This window comes from Cucumis melo, chromosome 8 (genome assembly GCF_025177605.1).
Source record: "Cucumis melo cultivar AY chromosome 8, USDA_Cmelo_AY_1.0, whole genome shotgun sequence".
In the NCBI taxonomy this organism is placed as follows: domain Eukaryota; kingdom Viridiplantae; phylum Streptophyta; class Magnoliopsida; order Cucurbitales; family Cucurbitaceae; genus Cucumis; species Cucumis melo.
The window spans coordinates 31891164-31903225 of NC_066864.1; the positions used below are offsets into that span (position 1 = coordinate 31891164).

General features: G+C 34.2%; 1 protein-coding gene across 1 annotated transcript; it reads right to left on the reverse strand.

Annotated features, from left to right (window-relative positions):
- Window positions 1–4742: 4742 nt before the first annotated feature.
- LOC103490853 (pyruvate dehydrogenase (acetyl-transferring) kinase, mitochondrial-like) lies at window positions 4743–8202 on the reverse strand. Its single transcript, XM_008450569.3, has 6 exons — window positions 7591–8202; window positions 6211–6472; window positions 5840–6020; window positions 5513–5660; window positions 5222–5435; window positions 4743–4939 (listed from the first exon to the last, which is right to left on the reverse strand). The coding sequence occupies exons 1-6, from the start codon at window positions 7837–7839 to the stop codon at window positions 4881–4883; spliced, it is 1113 nt and encodes a 370-aa protein (XP_008448791.2). The 5' UTR covers window positions 7840–8202; the 3' UTR covers window positions 4743–4880.
- Between the last annotated feature and the right edge of the window lie 3860 nt (window positions 8203–12062).

Below are 12062 nucleotides of genomic sequence, written 5' to 3' on the forward strand. Positions count from 1 at the left end.
CAGTTTCTGCAAAAATTGCAAACTTCATGATCATAAGTTTGCTAACTGCCCTACCATTAAGTGCACGTATTGTCACAAACGAGGTCATATCTTGGATAATTGTCCAACTTGTCCACCCCGCCCTCCTGGTCACTCACACAAACCCAAGTTCTCTCCTAAAGTTGGTTCTTCATCTGTTGTTGCTGCTGCTACATCATCTGACATCACTGCACCTTTGAGCCTTCAATTAACTGATCTCCATGATCTACTAAAACAGGTGATCTCTTCCCAATCTACTGCTCTTGCTGTCACCCCAGGTACATCTTGGCTTCTTGATTCAGCTTGTTGTAATCACATGACTTCTAACATTTCATTGTTATCCTCTCATATTCCTGTTCATTCACTTCCTCCAATTCATTCTGCCGATGGTAATCACATGTCTATTTCTCACATTGGCACTGTTAATACACCCACCATAAAACCTCCCAACACCTACCATGTCCCAAATCTCACATTCAACCTAGCCTCTGTTGGCCAATTATGTGAATTCGGACTTACGATTGTCTTTTCCTCTCATGGTTGTCAGGTTCAGGATTCTCAGACGGGACAAGTGATTGGTACGGGACGGAAGGTGGGTCGATTATTTGAGCTTACATCCCTCCAACAAAATCATGTATTTCCAGCCATCTCTGCCCCAGTCACTGATAATACCATATTTCAGTGGCATCTTCGTCTAGGTCATGCATCCTCTGATAAACTTTGTAATTTAACTTCTACTGGTCTTTTGAATAATGTTTCTAAGTTTAGTACTTTTGATTGTTTAAATTGCAAACTTGCAAAACAACCTGCTTTGTCCTTTCCTAACTCTGCTTATTTATGTGATAAACCTTTTGGCTTAATTCACTCTGATATTTGGGGACCTGCTCCATGTACTACTGTTAATGGTTATCGATATTTTGTCTTATTTATTGATGACTATTCTCGTTTTACTTGGATTTACTTTCTTAAAAACCGTTCATCCTTATATCAAATATATGTTGATTTTGCAACCATTGTTCAAACACAATTTTCTAGCACAATTAAAATTCTTCCCACTGATAATGCAATGGAATATAAGGATTCTCGTCTTCTTTCCTTCCTTACCCAAAAAGGCACTTTGATTCAACGTTCTTGTCCCCACATCTCTTAGCAAAATGGACGAGCGGAACGCAAACACCGTCACATTCTAGACTCTGTTCGTGCTCAACTCCTCTCTGCCTCCTACCTTGAATAATTTTGGGGCGAGGCTACTCTCACCTCTGTCTATGTCATCAATCGCCTTCCATCTCAGGTCATTAACAACATTTCCCCTTTTGAAAGACTATACAGTACTTCCCCTTCTTACTCTGATCTCAAAGTCTTTGGTTGTGCATGCTTTGTGTTATTACATCCTCATGAACATACCAAACTTGAACCTCGTGCTCGTCTATGTTGTTTCTTAGGTTATGGCACTGAACATAAAGGTTTTCGTTGTTGGGATCCTATCTCTCAACGATTACGTATTTCTTGCCATGTCACATTTTGGGAACATCATATGTTTTCTAGTCTTTCCTCATTTCATGCCTCTCTATCTAGTCCTCACTCATTCTTTACCGATCCCTTTACTAATCTCTTTCCTACTACTGATTCCCCCCAACCCACGTCTGAGCTCACTCAATCTCCCATTACCTCTGCGCTCTCGGATCTTTCATCGTTCCCCTATGAAGAACCTGAACATGCACCTGTCCGACGATCCACCCGGGTCAGAGAAACTTCTTCCCATCTCAAAGAGTACCATTGTTTTTCTATTATCATGTCCTTAGATGAACCTTCCTCATATAAGGAAGCCAGTACTAACCCCTTGTGGCAGCAAGCAATGAATGATGAACTTCAAGCCTTAGAGAAAACTCATACTTGGGACTATGTTGACTTACCTCCCTGAAAGAAACCTATTGGCTGTAAGTGGATTTTTAAAGTAAAAACACACTCTGATGGATCTATTGAACGTTACAAAGCACGTCTTGTTGCTAAAGGTTATTCTCAGGAATATGGCATTGATTATGAAGTAACATTCGCTCCCGTAGCTCGAATGACGTCTGTCCGTAGTCTTTTAGCCATTGCAGCTGCAAAACAATGGCCACTCCTTCAAATGGATGTTAAAAATGCGTTCCTAAATGGAACTCTATTCGAAGAAGTCTACATGAAACCACCACCTGGCACTACCCCACCACCACAGAAAGTATGTCTCCTTCGTCGTGCTCTCTACGGCCTCAAACAAGCTCCTCGAGCTTGGTTTGCAACATTTAGCTCCACTATTACTTAACTTGGGTTCACCTCTAGTCCTCATGATTCTGCCTTATTTACTTGTCAGACATCTAATGGTATTGTTCTCCTTCTATTATATGTTGATGATATGATCATTACAGGTGAAGATCCTCAAGCCATATCTGATTTGCAATGTTACCTGGATAAGCATTTTGAGATGAAAGACTTAGGCAATCTCAACTATTTCCTTGGTCTTGAGATCTCCTCATCACCTAGTGGCTACTATTTATCTCAAGCAAACTATGCTTCTGACCTCCTTAGTCAATCTGGTATTACTGATTCAGCAACGTTCTCAACACCTCTTGATCCAAATGTGCGACTCACCTCTTCTGATGGTGTTCCTCTTGATGATCCCACGTTGTATCGACAACTGGTTGGCAGCCTAATTTACTTAACTGTGACCTCCTGATATTGCATATGCGGTTCACATTGTTAGTCAGTTCATGGTTGCTCCTCGTACAATTCACTTCACTGTCGTCCTTCGCATTCTTCGTTACATTAAAGGTACTTTGGGCCATGGTCTACAGTTCTCCTCCCAATCTTCCCTGGTTCTCTCTGGCTTTTCTGATGCTGACTGGGCAGGAGATCCTACAGACAGACGTTCTACCACTGGTTATTGTTTCTATCTAGGTGATGCCCTTATCTTCTGGCGAAGCAAGAAACAATCTGTTGTTTCCCGTTCTAGCACAGAGTCTGAATATTGTGCACTAGCTGAGGCCACTTCAGAATTACTATGGCTTCGTTGGCTTCTTACTGATATGGAGGCACCACAGACATCACCCAGTATTCTTCATTGTGATAATCGTAGTGCTATTCAGATTGCACACAATAATGTGTTCCATGAATGAACAAAACACATTAAGAATGATTGTCACTTTGTTCACCATCACCTTCAGAGCAACACTCTCCATCTCCAATCCATCTCCACCACTAATCAACCTGTAGATATCTTCAACAAAACTCTTCATTCTCCTCGTTTCACTCAGTTACTTCACAAACTCAAGGTGGTCTCAACACTCCCATCTTGAGTTTGAGGGAGGTATTAACGTTACAAAGATTACATTGCTCCAATTATGGAGCAAATTAAGACTGTATTCAACACAAATATCTTTTCCTTATTTGTTATCTTTTTTTTGTGTATAAATGTATATGTATTTTGGTAATTGATATACTGAAAAATTACGGTAGAAATTCATTAAAATCACAAAACCAAAATGAAAATGATATTTTGACTTTTCTTTTTCCTTTTCTAAGCGATGCATTTAAATCCACTTAAGTTGCACTCGTAAGTTTGCAGCTGACTCGCTCAACTACACATCAGAAATTCAGCAGTAAAGTTCTCATTTGTTCTTTTTCTCCGTAGTTATTGGGTTATAATTTTAATTTAGTTTAAATCCTTTAATATCTTCAATCAAACGTTGTAAATTTTGATAGGACGTCCCCTCTTTACTAACTCTATCATCGGCTCTTTTTGCCAACTCCACAATGGCATTCTCCATTTTCTTATCTTCATGTTCCATTATACTCCTAACCCTGCTCTCAACTGTAGACCGATCGAACGAATCCTCCATTTCAACCCCATTTTCCATACCTTACTTGCGGCCAACACACCGTGGGATCCCCAACAGCGACACTCTCCAATGTTGAGTTCCATCCTGAATGTGTCAACAACCCACAGAGGTATTCATGCCCCAAAACCTTTTCTTGTGGAGCCCAATTCACAATAACCCATCTTCCTTCGTTTCCATAATTTCTTTTAATTAACAATTCTTTCTGTTTCTCATCTTCTTCCCCTGTTTCTTCCATTAACGCATCTGATCTCAACACCAACAGAAATGCCTTTCCGCTGTTTACTAACCCATTCCAGAAGAACTCCTTCAACTGGGAGCTTTTTAACTTGACTCTGCTTCCGAAGCTGACGAACATCACGGACCTTGGGGGTTGTGAGTCGGACCATGCCAAGCAGCTGTGATCTTTCCAAAATTCGTATTGGGTTTGGGCAGACTTTTTTAACAGAGAGTGAATTGGTCCAATTGTGTAAACTTGTTTGAAAGGTCTGTTATAAATGGAGCTTCGAGTTCGTCAAATGTGTTGAGACTTAGACCATGAGTGTGTTGAGACTTAGACCATGAGATTTAGATGTGGCTAACTTTTGGTTCACCAAGTTCATTGGGTTGTTTTCGGCTACAGCTTCAACTGACCAATATCCTGGTAAATCCTTACATCCTGACACAATTGATAGAATGTAAAATTTTACAATTTTGGGTTCATGTTGCTTGGTTTAGTGTTTTATGTTTTTTGGTTTTAAAAGACTGAAAAAATGGTACAATATAATAGGTCTTTTTCACTGATTTTCTTTTTCGCCCCAAAAGAGCGTTTAAAAAACTTCTAATGAAATGGTTAAAGTTAACCCAGTGGTATAATAAATGGTAGTGAGAAAATGCATTTTTGCTCAATGCAAAAGGCAGAATATACAAAGGGGGAAGGGAAAGAAATTCAAAGTTATTACAATTGGATCAATATCAATACCGAATTTCCCTATGGGATACTTCCTTTACTCATGGAAGAGGCTCTTGTGAATCCCCCAGACGAGACAGGTGAAGATAGGCATCTGTTCCTGTGTTCATAAGGAGAAGGAAGATGACGGTTAAGTATTAACATTTCAAAACTCAGACAGATCAAGAAATTCAACTGAACAATCACTATTCCTATAGACACAAATATACTTGAAGAACGAGCGACCATCATTCATATCAATTCGAGAAGTGAACATGCTTTCAGTTTCTAGAGGAATAGACAGGAAGCAACGAAATAGCCAAAGGGTTGATTGTGTGAGCGACGAAATAGCCATGTACAAGAAACAGCAACTGAGAAAATTAAAACAGCAAGAACTACTTACCATATCCTTCCATGGAGATCACTTGCAGATCCCCACCAAAATAACGAGCATACAAACGACTTATCGGAAGCCCATAACCATATCCAGCCATTGTCACCAAATCCGCTGTTCCCAGATCTGGATGTTCGTCCAGAGGGTTTTTGGCAGTGGTGTAGAGGTAAGTGAAAATTTTGGGAAGGCCACTTCGGGGTATGCCGCCACCTTCGTCTGATACCTACAAGTGAGTCATATACAAAGTTATTTTGAGACTGCATTGAGAATGAAGTTGCTTAACTTTGGAAAGAATAATACCTTAATAGTGACATCCTCAATTCCATCAGCAACTATGATTCTAACTGGAGGAGCAACTTTATCAGAATCCATAAAGCGCTCTTGCACAGCACGTAATGAGTTCTTCACCAACTCAAAAACCATAAGATGCAAATGTGTTGGAACATAACTATAAAAATACCAACAAAAAAAACATATAAGTTAAGAACAGAACCGAGATCATTTGCCTCAAAATCCAAGCCCACAAATAACCACATTGGTAAAAAGTAGCAGAAACACTCAGAGCAGAAAGAATAAAGTTCACAAGATTGAAACAACATTGGAGTGGAGTCAAAATTAAGAGCTTACGGAAATGTAAAACTCGGATCTCCATAGATTTTGATATTGGGGGCACTGCCATACTCACGTAAACAGATTGCACGAGCATCCTCACTGGCACTCTCCGCAACCTTCACAGGAGACATTTTTGTGTGTATATATCCTACACAGTCAGGAAGGGGATTGGGATTGTGTAATTCCACATGCTGTCCTGAGTAACAATCAGATTTCACAAACCACATGTTAAGGCTCGAAATCGCAAAATAATGAATTAGATTTTGATATTCCCCTCCTGCCTTCAAAGAGAACTGTAATTACATAGACACATAGAGATGGAAGTAGGGAAGGCAGAAAAAATGGGACTTGGGACTTCTGAGTAAGGAAATTGAAATTAGACTAACCAATGAGCATGCGAATCCCAATTCTTGACATGTAGAAGCGATCCAAAAACTGATGAATCTCATGAAGATTTTGATAACCAACATTATTTAGACGTAGGCCTTTCTTAAGCTGTTGAACACCTAAAGCCATCATTGGAACCACGTTGTTGTGTCTCACCTTAATTGCCTTTATCATTTGTGTAAACTCCTTTTCATCATCAGAATTCTTTATCTCAGGGATGGACCGAAGGTCACGGAAAGAATCCAAATACCAATCGCGAACCTAAGGAACATTTAGAGAAGAGTAAATATGTGTCCCTGAAAACCTGAAACACAGCTTCAAAAAGTAAAACCAGGAAAAAGGTTGTGCCCAAAATATAATATACAGAAATCTGCCTTTTCATACACCGTGAAACTCAAAATAGAAAACTAATGGGCTACTGATTAAAGATTGTGATTAAAGAACTTACATTTCACATTACTTTGTACCATGAAACCACTATTCACAAGAATGTGACTTTGGGACGAAGAATGAGCTCATTTTTTAAAAACATAGACAAACTTTAGAATTTTTTGAAACTATTGCCCCAAAATATTTTCCTCGAAAATTTATTCTTAAAAGCAAAAGCTATTTTGAAGACAGTCCTAAACAACCCCTAAAAGATTTAAGCATTTGATAATGCATGTACTTTTCTAGGCAAAACATGTCTGAACAACAAAGATTCGAGCTCTTAAAAGTTAAAAGCAATCAAAAAGCAAGCAGTGGCTAAGAACAGTTAACCAGGACTGAAGAAAACTTGAATCAAAAGGGAATCCTACAACAGCAACAGATAGAGAATTGAATAATTGTACAGAATTTACCCAACTGCCCTGCCCTGAATGACTCATTGTACAATTAACTGAAGCAGGACAAGATATTGGGCATCATATATTGGAAACCTCAAACAAACAAGCCAATTAGCAACACAAAAAGGGTTCAAAAAAATTTCAGAAAAATGCACAAGAAGTGATGATCAGAAACCAAAATCGAAAGCCAGTGAAGAGAAATGGAACCTACTCAGCCAGAAACAAAAACACGACATTAATCAATTAGAAAATTCCCAATCGCTCAGAGTTAGAAAATCCTCATAAATTCGATATTTCGGAAAGAACCCACTGCCAATTCAGCTGAATGCAAAGCAGATGTAAGTGAGAAAACCCATGAAGAAGGTGAAAAAAGACCTTCAAAACAGTAGGTTCAACGGAGAGGCCATAAGGAAGATGCTCAGTCAAAAAATCCTCATAAATTCGAAAATTCAGAAAGAACCAGAACCAGTTCAACTAAATGCAAAGCAGATATAAGACAACAAAAAAAAAAAAAGGGGGGGGGGGGGGGGGCAAGAGAAAGATGAAAAAGAAGACCTTCAAAACAGCAGGTTTAACAGAGAGACCATAAGGAAGATTCTCGAGTTCAATAGCTCTCCTAGCAATCCGAATTGGAAGCTCCTTATGAAGAAACTGAGCAGAAATGAGCAAATTCTTAGCAGTGGGCTTGGAACCAAACTCCATCATGTATCTCAAGCTAACCCCAGTCTGTTTCATACAACCCCATTTCTGGACATCGTCGATCAGGCTCTTGGAGAAGGACTCACAGAGTTTCTTAGCCGCCATGGCTAAAAAAAGAGAGCCCAAAACGAAAAACCCACAAAGGAAATGGGAGAAAAAACCGGCATGCAAGGAAAGAAGAAGGCGAAGTTGAAAGGGTTTCTTCAAGCTAACGACTCTGTTGTGATTTTTGCTCGTATTTCTAGAATTGCCTTATATGTAGAGGCATTAAGAAGCAGGCAGTTAGCTTACTGCTCTTCTTCCCGTTGAAAGATAATTTTTTAGGGTTGGAATTTTGAAGCAGATCGCAGTCATGAAACAGGTGGAAAGATGATTTGGATTTGCATACTCTGTTTGTTGCTTCTTTCGGACTACTTCCTTCTCATTTTTCCTTCTAATCTTCCTAATTACACGAAAATTAGAAAATACGTTTTCTCGTTTTATGTATGAAATAATAAATAATTTCTATAATATTAATTCGTAATTTGTAAAAATTCTAAACTTGGAATTTATTTCGTTTTTACCTAAACTTTTTTTATTATTTGGGCAAGTTTATTAAATTTCATTTATTTGTTTACTAAATTTTGGGCCCGTTGTTAAGTGAAAAAAATTGGTAGATGTGGATATTCAATAAATAAAAAACGAGATCAATCAAAGTATATCTACGTTTCCTTTAAATAAAGAAAGTAAAATTAAATTTAGTGAATAAATAATAAGTGATTAATTAGAATGAGTATAGCTCCAGTTACATAGATTGTTTGACGTTGTGGAATTTTTCTACAAAAATAACACATGATTGTAATTTGATTCAAACTTTAGGTATGATATATAAGACCAAAATGAATATAGCTTTAACTCGTATGATATTTATATTATCTAATTAATTTTAAGATTTGATTCATTTCTACTTCATATATTGAAAAAAGAAAGATAAGATATTATACCACAATAATCAACTACAAATCTTCAAAAGAAACACACACGAGAAATCATGAACTCTATCTTTCCTACATGTAATAAAAAGTCTTACTAAAAGAAGTAACAAACAAAATTCAATTTTCCACGGCATTAATAACTATCAAAAGTTATCACATTAATTAAAATTTGAATGGATAGTTTATATCATAATTAATATTATATGAAATTTTAATTTTATCGAGTAAATCCTTGAATTTTTTTGTAAATGAATCGATTGATAAAATCATTCTAATTATTAATTTCTTTAATCACATCTGTATCCTAAATTTATTTAATTGACTAATTTAAAATTATAATTTTAATAAATAATTTAAATTGATCTAATATAATTAAAACAATTACAAAGTCTGGAATCACAGTATCCTTGAGGAGAAAAATATATGTTTTAGATTGATAAGATTATTAAAGTAGTATTTTAATTGATGCAATCTTTTAAATTCGGTGATAGTTTGAATATTTTAATTTATTATCTTTGTTTTAGGAATAATGTTGGAATTTATCTGCTTCTTTTTAGAGGGAAAAAGAAAAGGAAAGAAAGAAAGAAAGAAAAAACAGTAAAGAAGACAGAAGGGAAAAGAAATCTCCAACATTGTTCTTTAAGAAAAACAAGTTTACGAAAATAATTTAAAAGAGGGACGACACGTGTCAGTGGATAAGAGGCAAAGTGGGGGTAGTGGATAAGGTTGGAGTGGAACACGTCACCAGTGCTTTGTTTTCTTTGGAATTGGAGGCATCGGGCTGCCCAATTATTCCACAAAATTTCACGTTATTCTTTTTTTCTTTTTACCCAAATATTTAAAACTATTTCAGTATATTTTGTTTATTATTCAAAATAATTTTACTTTTTTTTCTAAATGTCTATTTTTAAATGAAACGCTAGCAAAAATAGAAAAAGTTACGATAAAAGAAATCATGTTATTGTATTTCTAAATTATAAAAATAGCAGTTTTTTTTAAAAAAAAATTTGTAAATTTTTTTTATAAATTCTCATTTCTTAACATTAAAACTTATTATTATTAAAATGCTTAAAAAATTAGGGAATTAGTTTGATCACATGGTGGTTGTTCACACTTTGCTACTAAATGTTCGATCTCCCCCATCAAACATAATTGAAATTAAATATTATAAAAACTACTTGTTATATCATTATGGGCTATATAATAAAATATAACAAAAATAATTCTTTTAACTTTTAACTTTTTATTTTATTTTTAAAATATCCTTCAACTTTTTAAATGTAAAAAAAAAACTTGAAAAATATCCTCACCTTCTTAAAAAAATACTTGAGAAGTTGGAAGATAATCAAAATTATTGAAAATGAAAGAAATCGTTGGAATGCATGTTGAATTGAGAAATAGAACAAAATAAAATAGTAAAATATATAAAAACAACGAAAAATATAATTTAATTGAAAACTATCGAAAGTGAGTTTAATATTATAACTTGAACTCAAAACGCTTGATTTAAACATAAATTTTGGATTACATTGCAATATATTTCGATCTCATTACCACGTGATTAAACACCCATATGAAAATCATTAGAATTTTCCTTATAAAATATGTTTGAGCTTTTAAAACAAAGTTAAAAACGCTTTTATTTCTATAAATATAGGAATGAAAGACATTAACACGTCCTTCACTTTAAAAACAACCTTACCGTTATTACCGTTAATTAATATTGAAATTCGAGAATGAGGTGTGGATGATTCACAAATTTCCCTCTTTTTCTATTTCCAACGTTAATATTTTTCTTATCGTAACACATTTCTTTGTATTCTTTTATTGCTTCTAATATTTTTTAAATAAATTAAAATTTTATTATCATTTATTTTAAATATAAAACATTGGTATTAAATAACATAATTACAATCCTAATTTAAATTTTCATCTATATGTCATGTTTCCTTCGATATTTCTATATTTTTAAGGATTTGTTATCGGTGGATCTATATTTTCATTACATCATAGAAAAGTCCACTAATAATAAAGATCTAATATAAATAATAGACATGTTTGTTTATTTGAAAATAATAAAATATTTGTTTACTATTTTTAATTTTTCTAAAGTATACATCGAAATTGATATTTTCATCAAATTTTCTATAAAATCAAAGACTTCGATATTTTTATCGATATAAATATTCTAAACGTTGGGTGATAAATTAAGATAATATATATTTATTAGTGGGATGGTTTGTGTGGAAAATTATTGGAAGGAAATTGATAGATTTGAGGATGTGATGTATGTTAGAAATAATTGGACAAAGGAAGATGACACGTTGTACATGAAATATACCAAATTTGTTAAGTAGCTATTCATATACTATGCCCTTTTAGTTTATTGCTATCCAACTTTCCTTTGTCATTTATCTATCATGCCTTCACTAGATTAGCTTATCATTTTGTCTAATACCCCATCACATTTGTCATTGGTTCGTTAGATTTATTCTTAAATATAATCATCAATTACATTATCTATTGTTTATTCTTTTTGGATTTAGTATTTTATTAAGTCCATTAGGTTAAAAGATAATGTCCTAATTCAACATTATTATTAATTATTTTATTCTTTCCCTCAAGAAATCTAACTTAAGTCATAAGGGAAGGCAAGTGATAGAAACACAATTCCTCAAGAAGATCATTCATGGATCAAGGTATGTTGTTCTTCAACTAAATTCAATTTGTAAAATTATATAGTTCAAAAATCTTGACAATTATTATTATATACAATGTTAGGATTTTATTGTATAATTATGAAAATAACATGCTTGGCTTATGGAAACAATAAAAACTGAAAATATATATATATATATATCAATTATAAATGTGGATTCTATTTGGAAAAACTTCATTGAAAAGCTTATAATTATACCAATCAATTATCAAAACTTTCAAAATCGAATCACTTTCGACTATTAGTAATAATTTCGCTTCAGAATAAAAATTAAGACGATTAAGATTCTGTTTGGTAACGATTTTTGTTGTTTTAGTGACCGTTTGGTTTAGTTTTTAAAAAGTATTTTGTATTTTCTTGAATTTTGGCTAGTAAATCAACTTTATTTTTTTATTTAAAAAAGATGTCAACCATTTTTAAAAAAGAAATAGGTCAAAGTTTTAAAATAAAAAATCAAATAGTTAGCCAAAATTGTGTTTGTTCCTTCTCACATTTCTATACCAAATTTATCTTTCTTTTTTATTTTTTTCAAGAAAAAAAAAATACTTAAACTCCTAACCAAAGTTTAGAAAAGACTACATTTAAATAGAATCTTTAGGACTATGAATTTGAGGGGCAAAAATCATATCATATCG

Bases quoted from the DNA above. Each gene is read 5' to 3' on its own strand.
- LOC103490853 (XM_008450569.3), bottom strand. From the start codon at position 7,839: ATGGCGGCTAAGAAACTCTGTGAGTCCTTCTCCAAGAGCCTGATCGAC. The intron at 6,021-6,210 runs GTTAGTCTAATT...ATTGTTACTCAG, and splicing joins TGGGATTCGCATGCTCATTG to GACAGCATGTGGAATTACAC. The intron at 5,436-5,512 runs GTATTATTCTTT...ACTCACTTGTAG, and splicing joins TTGAGGATGTCACTATTAAG to GTATCAGACGAAGGTGGCGG.